The following is a 17,880-nucleotide window of genomic DNA, read 5'->3' as shown; positions in this document are numbered from 1 at the left end:
AATGCGGTGTGGACTGCACATTGGCAAGTGGGAGAATCACTCTCAGGGCTTGAGTGGCAGCTTCGCCTCATCCTGAGTCACCAAGGAACAGATGGAGTCCCAGGTTAAAACATGTGAAGAAACACTAGACGAAGAGGCAGAGGTTCCTCAACTGGCTATTTACTTTTTCAGAGGTTTAACCTCTGCATCTGTAAAATGCAGGGCTGGGTAGATACTCTTCATGCTCCCTTCCTCTCATCCCTGCTAACCCCATCTTAAACGTTACCAGTTGTGACATAATTGCAAATCCAAGAGGCACAGTCCACACACCTGAAATAAATTTTATTGAGATGAGCAATTTACGATAAAACACTTTGCAACACATTGGAAAAACTCATGTTTCACAAATTTTACATTCACAAATACAAGTCACTTTTGCTCAAAGGCACACAGGGACCTTGGGGAAGGGACAGACCTAATGAGCCATCAGTGGGCGCTCCCCCAGAAAAGGGTTTTCTCTGAGACTTGGCAGTACCAAAGTTCCCTAATTATGGGTCAACATAGGATTTAAAAAAATTTTATGATGATGTGAAAGCAATACCCATTGAGTAGAAACAATAGTTCGCATATCCATACAACCATTGTGGTTTTCACTTTCAGTACAGTATTCAATAAATTACATGAGATGTTCAGTACTTTATTATAAGATAAGCTTTGTGTTAAATGATTTTGCCCAACTGTAGGCTAATAGAAGTGTTCTCAGCACATTTAAGGTAGGCTTGGTTAAGCTACGATGTTTAGTAGGTTGGGTGTATTCAATGCATTTTCAACTTCCAATATTTTTGACTTACCATGAGTTTATTGAGATGTAAGTCAAGGAGCTTCTATATTCCTAGACACTCTCAGTGAGGAGTGAAGTGCAACATTCTCCATGCTTCCCAGAGCAGGACAAACCTGTATCCCTGCTGCCTTGTCTTATTCTGGTTCACAGGATTTCTATGGTAACATTCAGATGAAATCATTAGCTACTTCTTGACACGAAAGAGACAATAAGTACAGACACATGAGCCATTTGTCCTGAAAAATCCATCTGGGGATCCCTGTGCGCTTAGAAGACTCTCTCTGCCCAATGAGAGTCATGTTTTTGTCCATAATTCAGTAAGTGAGTTTTCAAAATTTTGTGTCTTAACTAGGATAATGAACCCTCATAGTTCATTATATGAAAGCAGATGATGTGACCAAGTTCAGTTTCAATGAACAGCCACGAGGTCTAAGTGACAAACTCTTTCTCCCGCAAACCTGTTTCCTACTGAGCTCATATCCATGCTTTGCTTTCAGGGTTTATCTGGTACTAGAAGGAAACCTATAAACCAATGCTAAACCTGCAAACCAGGGCTAAACCAGTATGACAGTAGCAATTGTTTAGAGCAGATGAATTAAGCTGGATTCTGCCTGACAGGTCTATTTTCTGGTGACGCACTGAGCCACTCAGGACCAGACGGAAGGTGATAAAAAACAATCATTCCTTGGAACGAGATTTCTCTGGCAAGTTAGACCCTTAAGTATGAAGGTTTCTTAAGGATTCCATAGGTTTCTGAAAGTGAAAGTGACACCTGAACCACTAAAATGATGTTGACAGCAAGAACCCTCATTACTCAGACAACACAGAGAAACGACCTGTCTAGACAGCTTGGAAGGATGAGGTGTCTAAACACAATTACTTTCAGCATATTGGAAAGCCTGCTCCCTCATCTCTTGTGAAAACAGAACAATTTTTCACCACCTTTTGTTTTTGCGTGATTGCGGGGGAGAAGGAATCATGCCTCCTAGTTGAGTTTGATTCCCTGGTTCATCTTGAGGCTGCTCTGAGGAGGAGCATGTGATCCAGGCCCTTCCTACCACTGTCTATGACAGGGCCAGTTCTGCCTGCATGGTGACAGGCTTCACCTTGGGTTTTCTCACCTCTTCAACTCCTCTGGTGGACACCCCTGGGAAAGGTGGTCAGAAATATTTTGCTGTGCCCCTGTTTCTTGTTAATCATTACAATCTAAATGAAAAAGGGTAAATGAAAAAAAAAGTTCATGCAAACATGCACACAGTCACACACACAAAGGAAAACATTGCAGATAGAGCCACAGCATGTTCACAGATGTTATCACAAATTGATGGGATAAGAGAGTGATTGTGTGTGTGTGTGTTTTTCTGAATTTTTCTAAGTTGCAATAATAATTTCCCTTTGTTTTAAGGAACCCAAGTTGGTCCTTTCTTCTCTGGATATTGCTAGGCCACTGAAGACTTGTGATTCTTCATGGCCCAGTAACTCCAGAAAGTAAGGCATGAAAATATCCATGCCAGCTCTGGCTTGCTGGCATTTCCCTGGCCTGTGCACCTGTTTCAAGCAGAGCTCTGTGCATCTGGGTCACCATACCCAAAGTATGATTCAGGTCTCCCTTTGGGATGCTCAGCAGTAGGAAAGGCTGTAAGGAAGCAGCTGCCTCACAGATGGAGGCAGTTGAATGATTCAGCTCCTATCTGGGCCAAAGTTGTCCTCTGTCCACTTACTCAGAGATCCAGGCTGCTATACCTCCAAGTATGTCTTAGATGGGAATTTATGAACACATGTCTAGTTGGTGGTGCCTTTTAGTTTTCACATCACATGGGGCTAGGAGGCTGGACAGTTTCCTAGGAAGTGAAGAGTCCTACAGCTTCTGCAGGAGTGTGTTTCCAGCACTCTCAAGATCATGTGTGAGAACAGGTTCTCTTTCTCTGCCTCAGATGGAGATAGACCCCTCCCATTGCCTCTTTCCTACCTCCTCTAACTCATCATCACAATGGGTTCCACAGATGACAGATCTGTCTTCCCAGACTGGAGTTGGGAGGTGGGCAGGAGGTTATTGGTGAGGGGAGCCCTCTGGCCATCATTCTTCTCTGTCCAGGCCACCCTGAAGGAAGGAACTGGGGAGGGTGGCCTCTCCTCCTGAGGCTTGGGAGGTCTTTGGCACATGTTCAGTAATGCCTTTAGCTCAATCCTGAAGTTCTCGTTCAGCCAGCAGTATATGAAGGGGTTGTAGCAGGTGCTGCTCATGGCAAACCAGTGGAAGGCAAAGTAGAGGGCATTGTTGGTGCGGATGACCTTGCTGGACAAGAGGAGGACGTAGCAGTTGAGGGGGAACCAGCAGAGGGCAAAGAGGACTACCACCAGCATCAACATCTTGATGGTCTTCTTCTTTTTGCGCCTCAAGGCAAGGTACTGCTCTGTGGTCACATCGCCAATTGTGTTACACAGCCACAGTTTCTTGGCCACACGAGCGTAGGCCACAGAGATGATGAGGAGGGGCAGCATGTAGAGTAGGATGAAGGTGGCCAAGTCCAGGTACTTCCAGAAGAGGTCAGCTGGCTCAGGGAAGTCTGGCAGGCAGAGGGAGCGCACAATGTCCTCGCTGGGGGCAGGAAGCCGGAAGGCAGAGAGAGTTAACAGAGAGGGGATATTAGTGTGGAAAGCCTTCATTCCAAGAAGCACTGGTCTCTCCTTCCACTGGGCTCCTGGTACATCCATCTAATATATCACTTTTGATGCTGTAGCCTAATCATCTGATTACATTTCTTCCTCCCCCACTAGGCTGGGAATTGCACAGAGGTAAATAATACACCTGAATTTCTCTGTGTTCTCTACATCTTGTGTTATTCCTAGCCCATAGTAGAGACCCAATAAATATTTGTTGAATAAATGAATGAAACACTCATGTTCTCAGGTTGAAAACTAACTCATCCTTGAGGAAATCTTAGATTTTCCCATTTAAAAGGGAAAATCTTTTTTGTTTTAAAGGGAAAACTAAGGCATGAACAAAAGAAATGATGGGTCTTGAGCATATGAGTGGTAAAGCCTGAGCTAACATTCCCTTTGGCCACTCACAGAAAAAGTATTATTTCATGTGGAATTTACCCCAGTCCTCTTCAGCCTTTTAAGGAATACCCATGTGGCTTGGTGCTCTAGTTCTATGTGCTGGTGGCCATTACTAACAAAAGAGAGAGGAAACTTCCTTTATTTTTTGTTAGGGGAAAAAAGGAAGTCTTTCATATGGAAAGGTAGAAGGGCAATTTGGATGTTGGGGGTTCTGGGTGTGTGATTTATTTCACCATCCTAGAGTTCCTGGAGGGGGCCTTTATAAATTAGTTGAATTCTGCTTTCTGGGCTTCTCTTAACCCTGCTTTTGTCACAGGGGTGTGGGACAGGGTGTAGGAAGACCTGTAATAAAAGACTGAGAGATGGAGGAATAGGAAAGCCCAGCTCCCTGGCCTCAAGGTGAGGCAAAATCTGCACTCTCAGTCTCCTCCAGAGCTCCCTGGGAGCAGGGGCAGCTTCCCCTGAAATCACACCCTTCCTTGGACTCTTCCTGGTCCCTGTCCAGCCTCTGCCACTCTCTTTCCCATTGAAAGCACTGCCTCAATTAGCCACTTGCAGATGTACCTGCCTTTACCACAATACCTGTCTCTAAGGAAGCTCATCTAAAACAATGAATGACAAAAATTACTCTAAGAGGCTGGGTGCAGTGGCTCACACCTGTAATCCCAGAACTTTGGGAGGCTGAGGTGGGTGGATCCCCTGAGGTCAGGAGTTCGAGACCAGCCTGGCCAACATGGTGAAACCCCGTCTCTACTAAAAATACAAAAAATAAGTTGGGTGTGGTGGTGAGTGCCTATAATCCCAGCTACTTGGGAGGATGAGACAGGAGAATTGCTTGAACCTAGGTGGTGCAGGTTGCAGTGAGCTGAGATCCTGCCATTGCACTCCATCCTGGGCAACAGAGCGAGATGTCTCAAAAAAGAAAATCACTCTGAGATCATTCATTCATTCAGTAAATATGTACCGAGGGCTTGTTATGTGGAGACAGTAAGCTAAGTGTTGGGATCACCAAGTTAACAAAGAAACGGCCAGTTCTTTCCAAACTGACAGTCCAGTAGGGAGATCCCCTAATGAACCAGTTTAAGCTTTAAAAAACCGAGTGTTGCAAGAAAGCTATTCTCATTCAGTGAGAACTATGATAAACATGCGGGAGGTCGGGGAGGTAGAGAAGGCTGCCTCAGGTGCAGGCACACATGCAGATTTTGTTTGTAGGTAGTGTGAAAGGATTTACACCTTGCTCCTTTTCAACAAGGCCTTGGTGACTCAGATCTCAGGCTGTGTGAGTACAGCACCCTGGTGACAGAAGCTGATAATTACCGCTTTGTCCTTGCAGAGAACCGGAAAGAGAATAAGGAAGAAGCTAAAGAAGAGAGAAAGCAGACAATATGTAGAGGATAGGCATGGGCCAGGAGGTAAGAGGATGGGAGCGAGACAGAAAAGGGCTCAGTGAGGCAGGTCCTAGTTACGCAGAGAGTTGTGAGCCTGGGGGCCTCCGTTGTCCCTTGGTTGAGGCTGACTCGGGAGAAGACAAGAGTCCCCAGGCAGATTCCTACGAATTCATCTCACCTGTATTTGAAGGTAAATAATTTCTGGCAGATAGCGTGTGGTAGTGAAAAGAACGTAGCCATGGTCCAGATGACAGCGATGTAGATGACACCCTTTGTGATTGAGATCCGGGGTTTCAAGGGATGCATAATGACCTGGAAAACAAGCAAACTGCATCATTAACTGAAGACGTTTTGGAACAAATCAGAAATCTGGGCCAGGTGCAGGAGCTCACACCTGTAATCCCAGCACTTTGGGAGGCTGAGGCAGAAGGATCACTTGAGCCCAGGAGTTCTAGACCAGCCTGGGCAACACAGTGAGACCCTGCCTCATAATAATTTTAAAAATTACATAAGTATATAAAAAGAAATCTGGATGGCACAGCTCACTTGTCACATAAGGCAGGCCCTATTGATAAAGTCAAGCACCACTTATGTTCATTACTGAGCCCCTGAGCTATACCAGGTAGCTATGAAGGAGAGGAAGCCCAGCCATGCCCCACCTAATAGCCCACCTCCAGCGGTAGAAAGAAAGGTTCTTCTGGATTCAGAGACCCCAGGCAGGTCATACTCAGGCAGGTCATACATTTGCCTCTTGCTGGTCATACTCAGGCTGAACCAGGGTCCGGTGAGAGGACCAGGAAGGTCCGGGAGGAAGGCTGTTCACATGGCACCAGAGCAAGTCTGGGAGAGGGGCAAACCCACAGTCAGTCCCACCTCCTCGGGATCTGCGTTCATCTTCCCATGATTCTAGACCCCTTAGGTTGTGATGGACTCCGATAAGGTCTGAGCTGACAGACAGGAAGAGGCCATTCTCATCACTCATCCTGGGAAGTTGCATGGACAGTTATGTGTGAGTTCCCAGCATGTTTATGAAAGCCGTTACTAAAATTGCACCAGGGCCCAGCTCTCACACACCTATAATAAAGTCAATGTTACAGGCTTCAGGCTGAAATGCATCTTGGAGTTGCTACTGTATGTCAACCAATTCTCCAAAAAGGTTTAAATAAAGACTTAGGGATTTTAAACCATCTTCATATTAAAATGAGAAACATTATATTTTGGAAAAGGCATTTTGGGATAGGTGAGTCCAGGGTCAGGAAGAAGAGGTGAGGAAGAGCTGCCACACCTCTAAATGCCATCCCAGAACACACTGGACCTTCTGGCTGTGTCCTGAGTTTTTTTTATTCCTCTCAATGTTTTCAAGGTTTTATAAGAAGAAGCAATGAGGCTTCAGAAGTTGCCAGCACATCTCTGTTCTGGATTCAGCCATCTCTGCCCCTCACATCCCCGTGTTCAGATTGCTGAAGGGAGTGGCAGCCTGGGCCAGGAGCTCCAAGCACTTCTCAAGGTCTCCATTGGCCTTGGGACAGAGCCCCTTGTCGGGGTTTATGTTGCAGCAACATGGTCAAAATGAGCAAGGCTTAGCCCCCATTCCTCAAACTCAACCTTAGCCCATGGTCAACACTCGGCTGCGTTAATCTGGGGTAAGCACAGGCCAGGTAAAGGTAATCCGAAGTCCTTCTAGATAAATGAAGGCAGATGGTTAAGAAAAGGCAGGAAATATTTATATGCAAAGTTTTCACACTTTACACTAAAGCACCTGCAACATAAATTAAGAGTTGATTCTTAGAAAATTATGGCATTTCAGAGATAAGTGTTGTCTCTAACCTGCATTTACTCCTCTCTCCTTTTTTGTGATTTTCCAGGTTTGCTTTCCTATCCTCAAAACAAGCTCACTAATTTCTGAGACAGAAAATGCCAGCAATGAGTCTTCATCGGATCAACAAAGAATAACTTTTTGTGACCATTAGGACAAAGGGTTTAATATCCCTAACCTATGTGTTCATGTTGATCAATAAGAATACAAAGATACTCATTGAAAACTGGGCTAAAACCCTGTCTTCCGAGCCCCTGCAACTTCCTGGAAACGGGAAGCAAGAGAGGGAGGAGCAGAGTGTTAGAGGTAGCTGCCCTCACCTGGTGGCGGTCCACTGCAATGGCTGTCAGCGTCAGTGCTGAGACGTGCAAGGAGCAGTACTGGGCAAAGCGGCTGACGTGGCACATGCCCTTCCCAAACACCCATGTGCTGTTCACAAAGCGAACCTGGAGATGAGCCCAAAGACGTTAGGAGACAGGCCTTGACTTTGACACCCATCCCCGGAGGTCTCTGAGGAGCATGCCTTCGGGAGGATTCCTCCAGCTCCTCCCTTCTTTCTGCCTATGATACTGAATTGTGAAGTAAACATGATTTTCTCCAGCACAACTCATTTTCATTCATTCAATTCAACAAACCCTGCCATGCTTAGGTGCCAGGAGAGCTCGTAAAGGATGTGGGCTTTGGAGTTGTACTTCCCACCGCTAATAGTTTCTTGTTGTGAGGCCTTGGGCAAAATAGGTAACCTGAACCTCAGTTTCATTTGCAAAAAAAAAAAAAAAAGCCCTCAAAAACCTCTGCCTTATGGGCTTAGCATAAGGTTTAAATTTTTTCAGTGTCTGTAAAGGGTAAAACACAATGCTGGCAGATTGTTCTGCTATTATTAGAAGTAAATAGTTGCTATTTTTACGTGCAATCATAGAATTCATTCTTGGTCCACACAAGTTCACTGTAGTGTGGGAGAAACATCTGAATTGTCACAACATAGCATATGGGCTGTGTTGGCAAATCTTGGCTAAACTGGCCTTGTAAGTCATCATTTGGGGAGGAACCCAGGGACCTGGAAAGGTGGGGACAGGTGTGGGGAGAGAAGACAAGCTCCCCAAACTGTGTAGGGCTCTAGAAGCAGGCCCGGTCCTTATCCCACATCACCCAGCACTACTTACTCATTCAATTAGTACTTGAGCAGCTCCTGGGAGTAATGACCCATGCCTGAGAGAGATCAAGCATTGATTTTGATTAAGGAGTTTGCAGCCAGGGCAGAGGAGGGCTCAAATAACTCAAGTGCAAGACAGAAAGTAATCAATGCTCTGTAGAGACCCAGACAAAAAGCCAATGGGGCCATCAGAGAGGGATGGGAGTGGACAGAGGCACAGAAGCATAGAAATAGAGCAAGTTGGCCCAAAAGAAGGAGTATAATGTAGTGACTTACAGCAAGGTGTCTGCCACTGAGCACTGTGAACTTGGGCAAGACAATGGGCCCTCTGAGCCCCACTTTCCTCATCTGTAAAATGCGCTAACCCTTTTCACATGGTTGTTAAATCCTTCAAGATTGATAACACATGTAAAGGAGGTAAAACAGTGCCTAGTACATAGCAAGTACTTAACGCTATCAATTGCCGCTATTATGACATATGAGACATTTAAACTGAGGAGGTATTTGTGCATGTGGAGATGAGGACAAAAGACACTGGCACTAGATCAGAAGTTCCAGGACCTGTTTGGGGAATAAGGAGTGGATTGGTTTGTCTGGAGTGTGTGATCCAGAGTCATCACAAGTCAGGCCAGATCTTGAAACTAGGACAACAGACCAGGGATTTACTCTCTTTGTGGAAGTCAGGGAGGAGCCATTGAGGCTGTTGAGCAGTTCAGTAACAATATAGAGCTAGAAGTCTTCAGCTACTCCTCCTTCTCATTCCCCACATTGGAATTACCAAATCTAACCAGTTTTGCCTCTCACTGTTTTTTAAAACTGTTCCCTCTTCTTCAGTCCTAAAGCCATGGGCCTCGTGGGATACCCCATCATCTCTCCCTTGGACTATTAGAGCCTCTGAACAGCTTTCCTCATTCTCCGGGTTTGTTCCCTTAGAATTCAGCCTTGACATTGCTGACAGCATTTCCGCTAACCACAATCAGATTGTTGTCACCCTCCTGCTTGGAAGCATCCTGGCTCTTAGTGGGACAGACTATCCAGGTGCCTTCACAACCTGGCCCCGCCTTCCTTTCTGGCCACCTCCACTTCCCCTTCCCCTGCCCACTCCTCCATTGTTTCCTGCTGCTCCAGCCTCATTGAGCCACTCAACGTTCCCTCAACACACCATGAACTTTGATGCTTCCAGGCGTTTGTTCTCCCTGGTGCTTCTGTCTGCACTAAGTGTTCATCTCGACCTAGGAAATTCCTGCTCAGCCAGGTCTCGTTGAAATGTCACATTCTTTGTAGTCTCCTTTGACCCTCTCATGGGACTCTGATGGGTCAGAATGAAAGAGCCCCCCCTCCAGGATCTATTACATTCTGTGTGTGTCTCTACCTACCACGGGAACTGTCAGTAATTGTCCGATTTTCTCTCCATCATTCAGAGCTGGGCTTCATGCTGACTGCAGTAGATGAAGTGTATAGGAAGGAAGATCAGAGAGGAAGGATATTGTTGCTAATCAGCCAAAGGCAGGGGTGCCTGTCCTAGTTGGGGGGCCTGTGCTGAGTAGGCTGAGGGGTTGGAAGCTACTCCCCACAACCTTTTCCCTTTCCTACCTGCCAGCACCTTATAAGCTGTAATTAGAGTTTGGATTGGGGGGATCTTGATGAATCAGGTTCAAGGCTAAACTGCTTTGGCTCATACTGGAGGGGGTGCTGGGTTCTCAGGACCTTGACATCCCTTCTCTTATAGATTCTCTGGGACAGGCATTGCCAGTTCTCAGGTATAGCCTGTCATTGAGTTCGTGGTCTCCCTACCCCTTCTTGTGTCTGCTGCTGATCCAGCCCTGTATCCTGACTCTGGGCAGCGGCAAAAAATAACCATGTTGTGTGACTTCCAAGTTCCCAACCTTGGTGGCCCAGCCCAGCCACACCATTGTAGGTTCTTAGGACAGAAACCAAGGGAGGGGTCACAGGGAGCCAGGATGCTGTTGTCTTGTGCTTCGAGACATCCAGGGAGAAAGGGAGTATTTGCAAGTCTGCTCATCCTTGGGTAATGCCCAGGGGATATTGAGCGGCCACCAGTATGTTAGATGTAGGCTGAAAGGAGATCAGAACACGTCCAGGGTTTGGAGTAGCAGAAGCTAAACATGGTCCAAGAGTGTCCGTCACTCCCAGCTGGCTGGCTTAGTTGGACCGACCTCTGGACTTGAGTTAGGGGATGGAATTCTCATCCTGGCTCTGCCAACTACTGGCCAGGTGGCTTTGGACAAGGGAATGAACCTCTCTGTGCCCTAGTTTTCTCATCTGCAAAATGTGAGTAATATTCTAATAGGTGAGTACTAGAAAGAGAATGTGAGGGTAATTTTTCAATATAAGGTCTGGAAGGATATTTACCCAGGTGGATGCACTTATGGGGGATCATCCTGTGTTTTTTACTTGTCTATTATATGTGGTTATGTGTGTATGAGAGACAGAATGGGGAGAGAGACAGAGAGGGATTAATAGATTACTGCACTGGTAATCACTCAAATAACAAAGTTATTCCAAAAAAAGAAAAAATATAACACACTAGAGAAACATGCAGTATAACTGTCACTACAGTTGCTCAGTCATTGCCCTCACAGTCCCAAATCATCCATGAGAGCCACACTCCCAGGTCACAGCAGGACACCACCAATGCTAAGTAGCCAGGGCTTGGGGAGGAATCCCATCAGCTGCCAATGTGCAAAATGCCCCCAGCCTGCCCCATCTGTGGGGCCCAAGTCCACCTTCCCTCAATTCTTCCTCAACATAAACCTCAAACACAGCCTTATTATCAAATCACAGAAGGGAAATGCACTTTAAATAAGTGGTCTAGGAAAATACACTTAATGTTCCATGAACAATTAGCAATCGTTTGATATTTCAGTTGTAGTGTAAAGCAGCATCCCATGGGTTCGGGTGGGCACTAAATAGGCTGCACTTCAGAGGAGGGGGACCTGATCATCTCTGCTGACATTTCAGGGTCACTGATTCATTGCTCAATTATCAAGGTAGCCCAGACCCAGTGAGATGAAACAGGAAACGGTCATTCATTTCAGCTGGCTGCAGACACTCAAACCATTGACTCAATGCCACTGCCCCAGAAGCTCTGGCTTAGAAGGTGATGAGACAGAAAGAAGTGGGGAGGAATCAGAGAGTGGGGCAGGGGAAAGAGAAGAAGAGAGGAGGTGGAGAGAGGAGAGGTAGGGAGAGGAGAGGAGAGAGAACAGAAAAACAAAATCACAGAGAGACTGGCAAGAATAAAAAGCAATAAAGAGAGGAGACAGAGACAGACAAATAGGGACACAAAGAAAAAGGATGAGAACAGTGAGAGAGATAGAGAAGAGAGAAGGAAAGACTTCAGAGAGAGAGACAGAGACTGAAAGAGACTAAGAAAAACAGGAGAGAGACAAGAACCGAGATGACAGAGAAAAGACTAGGACAGGAGGACAGAGGCAGAGGAGAGGAGAAATGAGGAGGAAAGAAACAGACGTGGAGACAGAAGTGGCGACCCACAGAGAGACACAGAAAGGCAGAGGGAGGCGAGGGAATTGAGAGGAGAGGGGGAGGAACAGAAGGTGGGACGGCAGGCGGCGGGCCCCTTACCAAAGTGAAGGGGGTGTTGAGCAGCGTGATCATGATGTCGGCGACTGCCAGGTTGACGATGAAGAGGCTGGTGGCCGAATGCATTCGCTGGTTCTTGAAGATGACATGACAGACCAGGACGTTGCCAAAGAGTGAGAAGACGATGATGAAGGAGTAAGCCGCGATGAGCAGGGCTTTCACTGTGGGGTTCTGGGACTCAGCGCCGTAGCGCCTCCTGCCCACAAAGTTCTGCCAGTCGGAGAAGGTGTAGTTGTTCCAGGAGAAGTGCGAGGCGTTGGCCACAGCCAGGGCCGCCTCGAGGCTCTGTTCGTCGTCCCGGTCCTCGTGGGACTCGGTAGCTCGCCCCAAGGGGAGGAGGCAGAGCAGCACCAGGTGAGAGACCATTTTGCAGGAGCCCCCCCACCCCTGGGAGCCTGCTGGCCGGGCGTCCCTGCCCGCCGGTCTCCGAGCGCACAGCCGGGGTGCGGGGCGCAGAGCGCGCAGGGCGGTCCCGCGGACCAGGGAACCCGGACCCGCGGAGCACCGCGCCGCCAGCCACCAGCCCGCGCTCGGCACGCCAGCTCGGGGCTTGTTGGAGCACTTTTCTATCTCTGCTCCCACCAGGCTGCTAGGAAGAGCCTCCGCCTATTGGGCAGCGCGGCGTCTCTGTCGGCTACGGTGACGCGCTCCGGCTCTGACAAGCCTGACTCCCCCCACCGTGCTGGGTGGCGCCGTTGCTGCCCCCACGCCCAGCCGCTCCCACTCCCGCCTGAAACTCTTCCGACAGGGGTTCCAGGGCTCTGTGCCCAGCGCGCACACACTCGCGTGGTGTCTGCTTAAGCCTCTTGTGAAGGAAGCAGGCAGGCGGGTGGGAGGAAGCCCACTGGGGCACTTGGGATGATGAGGGGGCATGCTGCTAAAGCCGGGTCAGTGACAAGGATATATTCATTTGTTTCTACCTAAGCCTTAGCCTTGGCACAGTTTCAGTGTCGAAGTGGATCGCTGGCGTCCTGGCGGTCCCAGGAACAAGGCAAACCAAAAAATTGGAGACATTAAGGATTCTCGAAGTCCCACGAGTATCCAGTTATCAGAGGTGCTGGAGCGCTTATTACAGGCTGTTTCTTTGACAGCTCCCAGAAATGCAATGTGGGGAGCTTTGTTTTTCAAGGAAATTCTTCAAAGCAGTTCTGATAGCATCAAAGAAGCAAAGAAGAGGAGTTTAGCTATGTGCTCCCCACTTGGGTAACTGAGTTTTTCTGCCATGGAAGTCCATGAAGCTGTATCTTTAAGGGGTATTATGACCCAGGCTGTTTTTCATTCCCCACCTACTTCTTCAGGAAACCTTGCTATCCTTGCTCACCTGTTTTCACTTCTACGGTGAAAACTCTCCCACTCACTTGTCCTCTGCCACCCACATGCCTGACCCTGTGGTTAAGACCATGGGGTCTGGAATTAGGGTCTAATCCCAGCTTCACAGCACTTCCTAGCTGTGAAATCTTCAAGCCATTTAACATCTTTGGCCCTCGTTAAGAGGTTTTCTTTTCCTAAATGTGAGGTTTTCAGAGACGCCTGTATACATCTCTCACTGCATTGCCCTCTGGTGCAAGAGATGCAATTATCTGTTTGACTACTTGTAACCACCCCTGACCCTCAACAGGAAACACCATGTAGATTCTTTCCATTGTGCCCTGAGGAGCAGTGTCCTTGGGCTGGGACCCAAACAATGACTCAAGCTTAGGTATCACTCTTGTCTCCAGTTTTTCACTTCACATTTACTCTTCAAGCAACTGTGTCTGGAGGAAAGGATGGCCAGTCGATATCCCTCAATTAAACTGAAGGACCTGGCAGGTCTCACAGGATTAAGTGGCTGAAATAGGGGATTATGTGACAGATCCTAGAAGGGACAAGGTGCTAGGCTGATGAAATAATACATCTTTAGCTCCAGGAAATAAACCAAGAGACTGCCTGTAAACACGTAACTCAAAGCTTGGGTAGACGTGCTGCTCCATCAAGATGACTTGGCATCATCTTAGGGAGGCAAGGCTGGAGTATGATGTTTATTTAGAAACAGAATCCTAGTCAATCAAATTTCAAACTGTGCCCAGTGTCAAGAAAGAGCATATGGATAGGAAAGGAATAGTCAGCGTCAAGCTTAGAGAAAGAAGTCAAAGGGAGCCAGTGCCCTTCCAAGCACTCTCCTCCAAGTACCCCAGCAGGTGCTTGCTAGCCGGCATATTTGTAATTTGGGCCACCTAACTAACGTCTTCACTTTGATTCCCTGCTCATAATGCCCACCTTGTAAGTGTGAGGGCATTTATGCCAGAAGCCTGAAACATCCTTTCTGAAAGAAAAGGTGAGGCATTGTAGTTCTTAGCTTTCCCCAAAAGCATCTCCTGAGACGAAGACTCTAGTGAGAGGGCTCATTTGGGAGATGAAAGCAAACACCAATAGGGAAGTGAAGATATGTGACAAGAAAGGGAAAGCAACCAAAAAACAGTGCTGTCAAGCCAGTGTAAGGCGTACACATCAGCTACTCAAGCCAAGGGGTGACAGAGCTGTGATATCCATACTCCACCTCCTGTTAGTCACTGGATGAAGGCTTCCCCTAGGAGTGTGCTCCTTCTCCCAGGATGCTCCTGAACTTCTTGCCTGCGAAGTGGACAGCCAAAATGGGCTCCAGAGGCAAAAGAAAGGCTTGGGCAAATAAATGCTACTGCTGGCAGTTACAAGTTGCACTGGTGTGCTCTGAAGGAGGAGGCCATCCTGAGAAAATCCAAAGGTAGGGTTGAGGTCTGGAATCACTTCCTCTTCCTCTTCTCCAGGCATTCAGTTCTCCACTCAGCCAGGCCTGGGCCTTCTGAGCCCTGCCTAGCCCTCCTCTCAGCCCCATACCACTGTCCCCAACTTACCCTGAACTTCTAAAACCATGGTCTTTAATGAAATAAGAATATCCCCTCACTTACCCCACAGGAAGGCTGAGGTTTTTTTTTTTTTTTTTTTTTTTACTGAGACAGAGTTTCGCTCTTGTTGCCCAGGCTGGAGTGCAGTGGCACAATCTCAGCTCAATACAACCTCCATCTCCTGGGTTCAAGAATTCTCCTACCTCAGCCTCCCAGGTGGCTGGGATTACAGCCATGTGCCACCACACCCGGCTAATTTTTTGTATTTTTAGTAGAGACAGGGTTTCTCCATGTTGGTCAGGCTGGTTTCAAACTCCTGACCTCAGGTGACTTGCCCAAAAGACTGAGTTATTAAAAGAAGTTCTTTCCTCAGAGGTGTTACGGGTCCTGTAAATCACTGTTGCTCTTCCTAAGGGGTTACGGGAAGACACAAGCAGCCCTTACAGTGAACCAGCCTCTTTTGTACATTACAAATAAAACCAAGGACACTGAATAGTCAGTCTGTGCCAAACAGTAAGTATATTCCTACATCTCTAATAACAGTCCCACATAGTAAACATAGCAAAGAGCAGAGGGTTTATTGTTTTACTCTCTCAAATGTACTTGAAACAAAGAAAGAAAAACAATAAACCACTTTGCACATATTTTAATAAAAATGAGACCAATAATTACCGAATATAGTCCCCCCTTATTCATGGGGTACACATTCCAAGATTCCCAGTGGATGCCCAAAACCGTGGATAGTACCAAACCCTATACAGGCTACACATGAATTTCTTTTTCCCTCTTCACAATTTCATGGATAGAGAATTCGCTCTTATTACAGATCTTAGAGGCCTCAGCTTATGATTCCCCTCCCCCCTTCCTTATTAAATCAAGAACTTTTACCTTTTCACATAAAGGAAGTACTTTATGGCTTCTAGCTGGCATATGCTAATTGCCAGCATTGCTACTTTTGCAGCTTTGGGGCCATTATAAGCAAAATAAAGATTAATTGTACACAATCACTGCAATGCCTTGACAGGCACTCTGACAACTGAGGTGGCTACTGAGTGACTGAGGAGCAGGTACTGCACAGATATGCTGAACAAAGGGAGGAGTCACATCCTGAGTGGACAGAATGGGGTGGTGTGAGATTTCATCAGAAACTGCAGAAAGCGAAACCTTGGATAAAGGGAGACTACTGTAATATCACATAGAGATCCAAGAAAGAGGTTTTGAGAGCCTCACCACATCAGTATTCCTAACACTGCAAACAATGCCCCTTTAACACCAATATTATTCTCTGAAAAGGCCCTGCTTGAGTTAAAAACTCAACACACTCACAGATCCTTATGGTACTAATCACAGTGGCAGAAGGGAAGAAACAGCAGTTCAACAGTGCCAGGCACATGACAGTCACTCCTAGTTTGTTTAATTGTACAAGTTGTATGTTATCGTACTTGAATTACGAATGAACCAAGGAGGCCTGAATTACCAAGTACAGCAGAAGACATGTTCAAATGCAATAAAAATGCAAAATGTGTAGGCAGGCTACGCTAGGAATTGCTTTCCAAGTTCCAATACACTGAGCCATAGAGTAAAAAGGTATTATTTAGGAAATGTAAAAAGAAGTACACCCAAGCTCCAACTTCAAACAGTTTGTGGCCCCAAATTAAATTGTAAGTTTCTTGAACTTACTCTGCCCTTTTACATAGAAACTTTTCTAAATGGTGGCTAGGGTCCTGAGCCAAATCCAACAACCCATTTAACCCATATAAACGGTAGCATTAGTTGTACCACAGGATTGCTAGCTAAAGTTTGGGGCTCCAAGGGTTTATGCTTCATTATCTGCTCCTCTTGAATTAAATGTCACCCGGGGTGATCTCAGCCACCTTCACCAGTTTAACCATCTATCACTCACCAATGACTACAAGATCTGTACCTCACTTACCACCTCTGATAAAAGCTCCAAATCTGTATTATGTAATATTTCACTGTTAATTGGACATTTTCACCTGGAATACCCACACACTTCAATAGGCTCCAAACTCTATAATCTTGCTCTTCCCTCACTTTCTTGTACTTGATCATTTTCCTATTCACTCGTCCACCATGGTTAGAATCTTGTGGTCATCTTACCCATCACCAATTTCATGACACTATGTATTTGAGGATGCTGTTTCTCTGCCTGAAGTCATGCTCTCCACCACCTTAGAGCCAGAAAAACTCCTCTTTCTTCTTCAAGACCCAGCTCAACTGTTATCTCCCCTCTGAAGACTGTCTGATGCCCCTGACTGCCACAACCCCAGAACAAGCAAAGACAGTATTCCCTAATCTGCTCTTTTAAAAGTGCAGATGCATTCTCTGATACTGTACTTCCATTGTTGGGGTCTCACAATTTGCTACACATGTATTTCCTATGAGATTCTCAGCATTACCAGGCCAGGAATTAATGTATTCCTAATGTTATCTCCTACAGCCTACTACTAAGACAGGGAAAACAGGTAGTACTGAGTTTGAGAAACTGGCCCTGGAATCAGACAACCCAGGATGCAGGTTTTTATCTCTCTAAATACTTTTTTATCTGTCTAGTAAGTTCCTGGGACATATCTAATTTATTAATTTTAATTTTTTATTTTTCCATAAGCTACTGGGGAGCAGGTCTCATTTAGTTACATGATTAAGTTTTTTAGTGGTGATTTGTGAGATCCTGGTGCACCCATCACCTGAGCAGCATACTCTGCAGCATATTTGTAGTCTTTTATCCCTTGTCCCCTCCCACTCATCCCCCGAAGTCCATTGTATCATTCTTATGCCTGCCTTTGCATCCTCATAGCTTAGCTCCCACATATCAGTGAGAACATACGATGTTTGGTTTTCCATTTCTGAGTTACTTCACTTAGAATAATAGTCTCCAATCTTATCTAGGTCACTGCAAATGCTGTTAATTCATTCCTTTTTATGGCTGAGTAGTATTCCATCATATATATATAATATATACATATATATAATACTATATACACTATATTATGGTGTATATAATGTATATATATATAACCATATACTACATATATTATATACTACATATATAATACTATATATGTACATATGTATACTATCTATTATATATGTAGTATATATATTACATATTATATACTATATGGTATATAGTA

General features: G+C 46.1%; 1 protein-coding gene across 2 annotated transcripts; it reads right to left on the bottom strand.

Annotated features, from left to right (window-relative positions):
- Positions 1-300: 300 nt before the first annotated feature.
- On the bottom strand, positions 301-12,401 carry GPR83 (G protein-coupled receptor 83). 2 transcript variants are annotated; one of them, XM_003734147.7, is made up of 4 exons: positions 11,847-12,401; positions 7,408-7,533; positions 5,450-5,583; positions 301-3,419 (listed from the first exon to the last, which is right to left on the bottom strand). In XM_003734147.7, exons 1-4 carry the CDS (start codon positions 12,228-12,230, stop codon positions 2,795-2,797), a joined length of 1,269 nt encoding a protein of 422 aa, XP_003734195.2. In that variant the 5' UTR covers positions 12,231-12,401; the 3' UTR covers positions 301-2,794. The 2 variants fall into 2 exon arrangements, with proteins under 2 accessions (XP_003734195.2, XP_035121130.1); XM_035265239.3 differs by lacking the exon at positions 7,408-7,533.
- Between the last annotated feature and the right edge of the window lie 5,479 nt (positions 12,402-17,880).

Source organism: Callithrix jacchus, chromosome 10, assembly GCF_049354715.1.
Source record: "Callithrix jacchus isolate 240 chromosome 10, calJac240_pri, whole genome shotgun sequence".
In the NCBI taxonomy this organism is placed as follows: domain Eukaryota; kingdom Metazoa; phylum Chordata; class Mammalia; order Primates; family Cebidae; genus Callithrix; species Callithrix jacchus.
The sequence above is the reverse complement of the archived record's forward strand: the minus strand, read 5'-3'. Positions and strand labels throughout refer to the sequence as shown.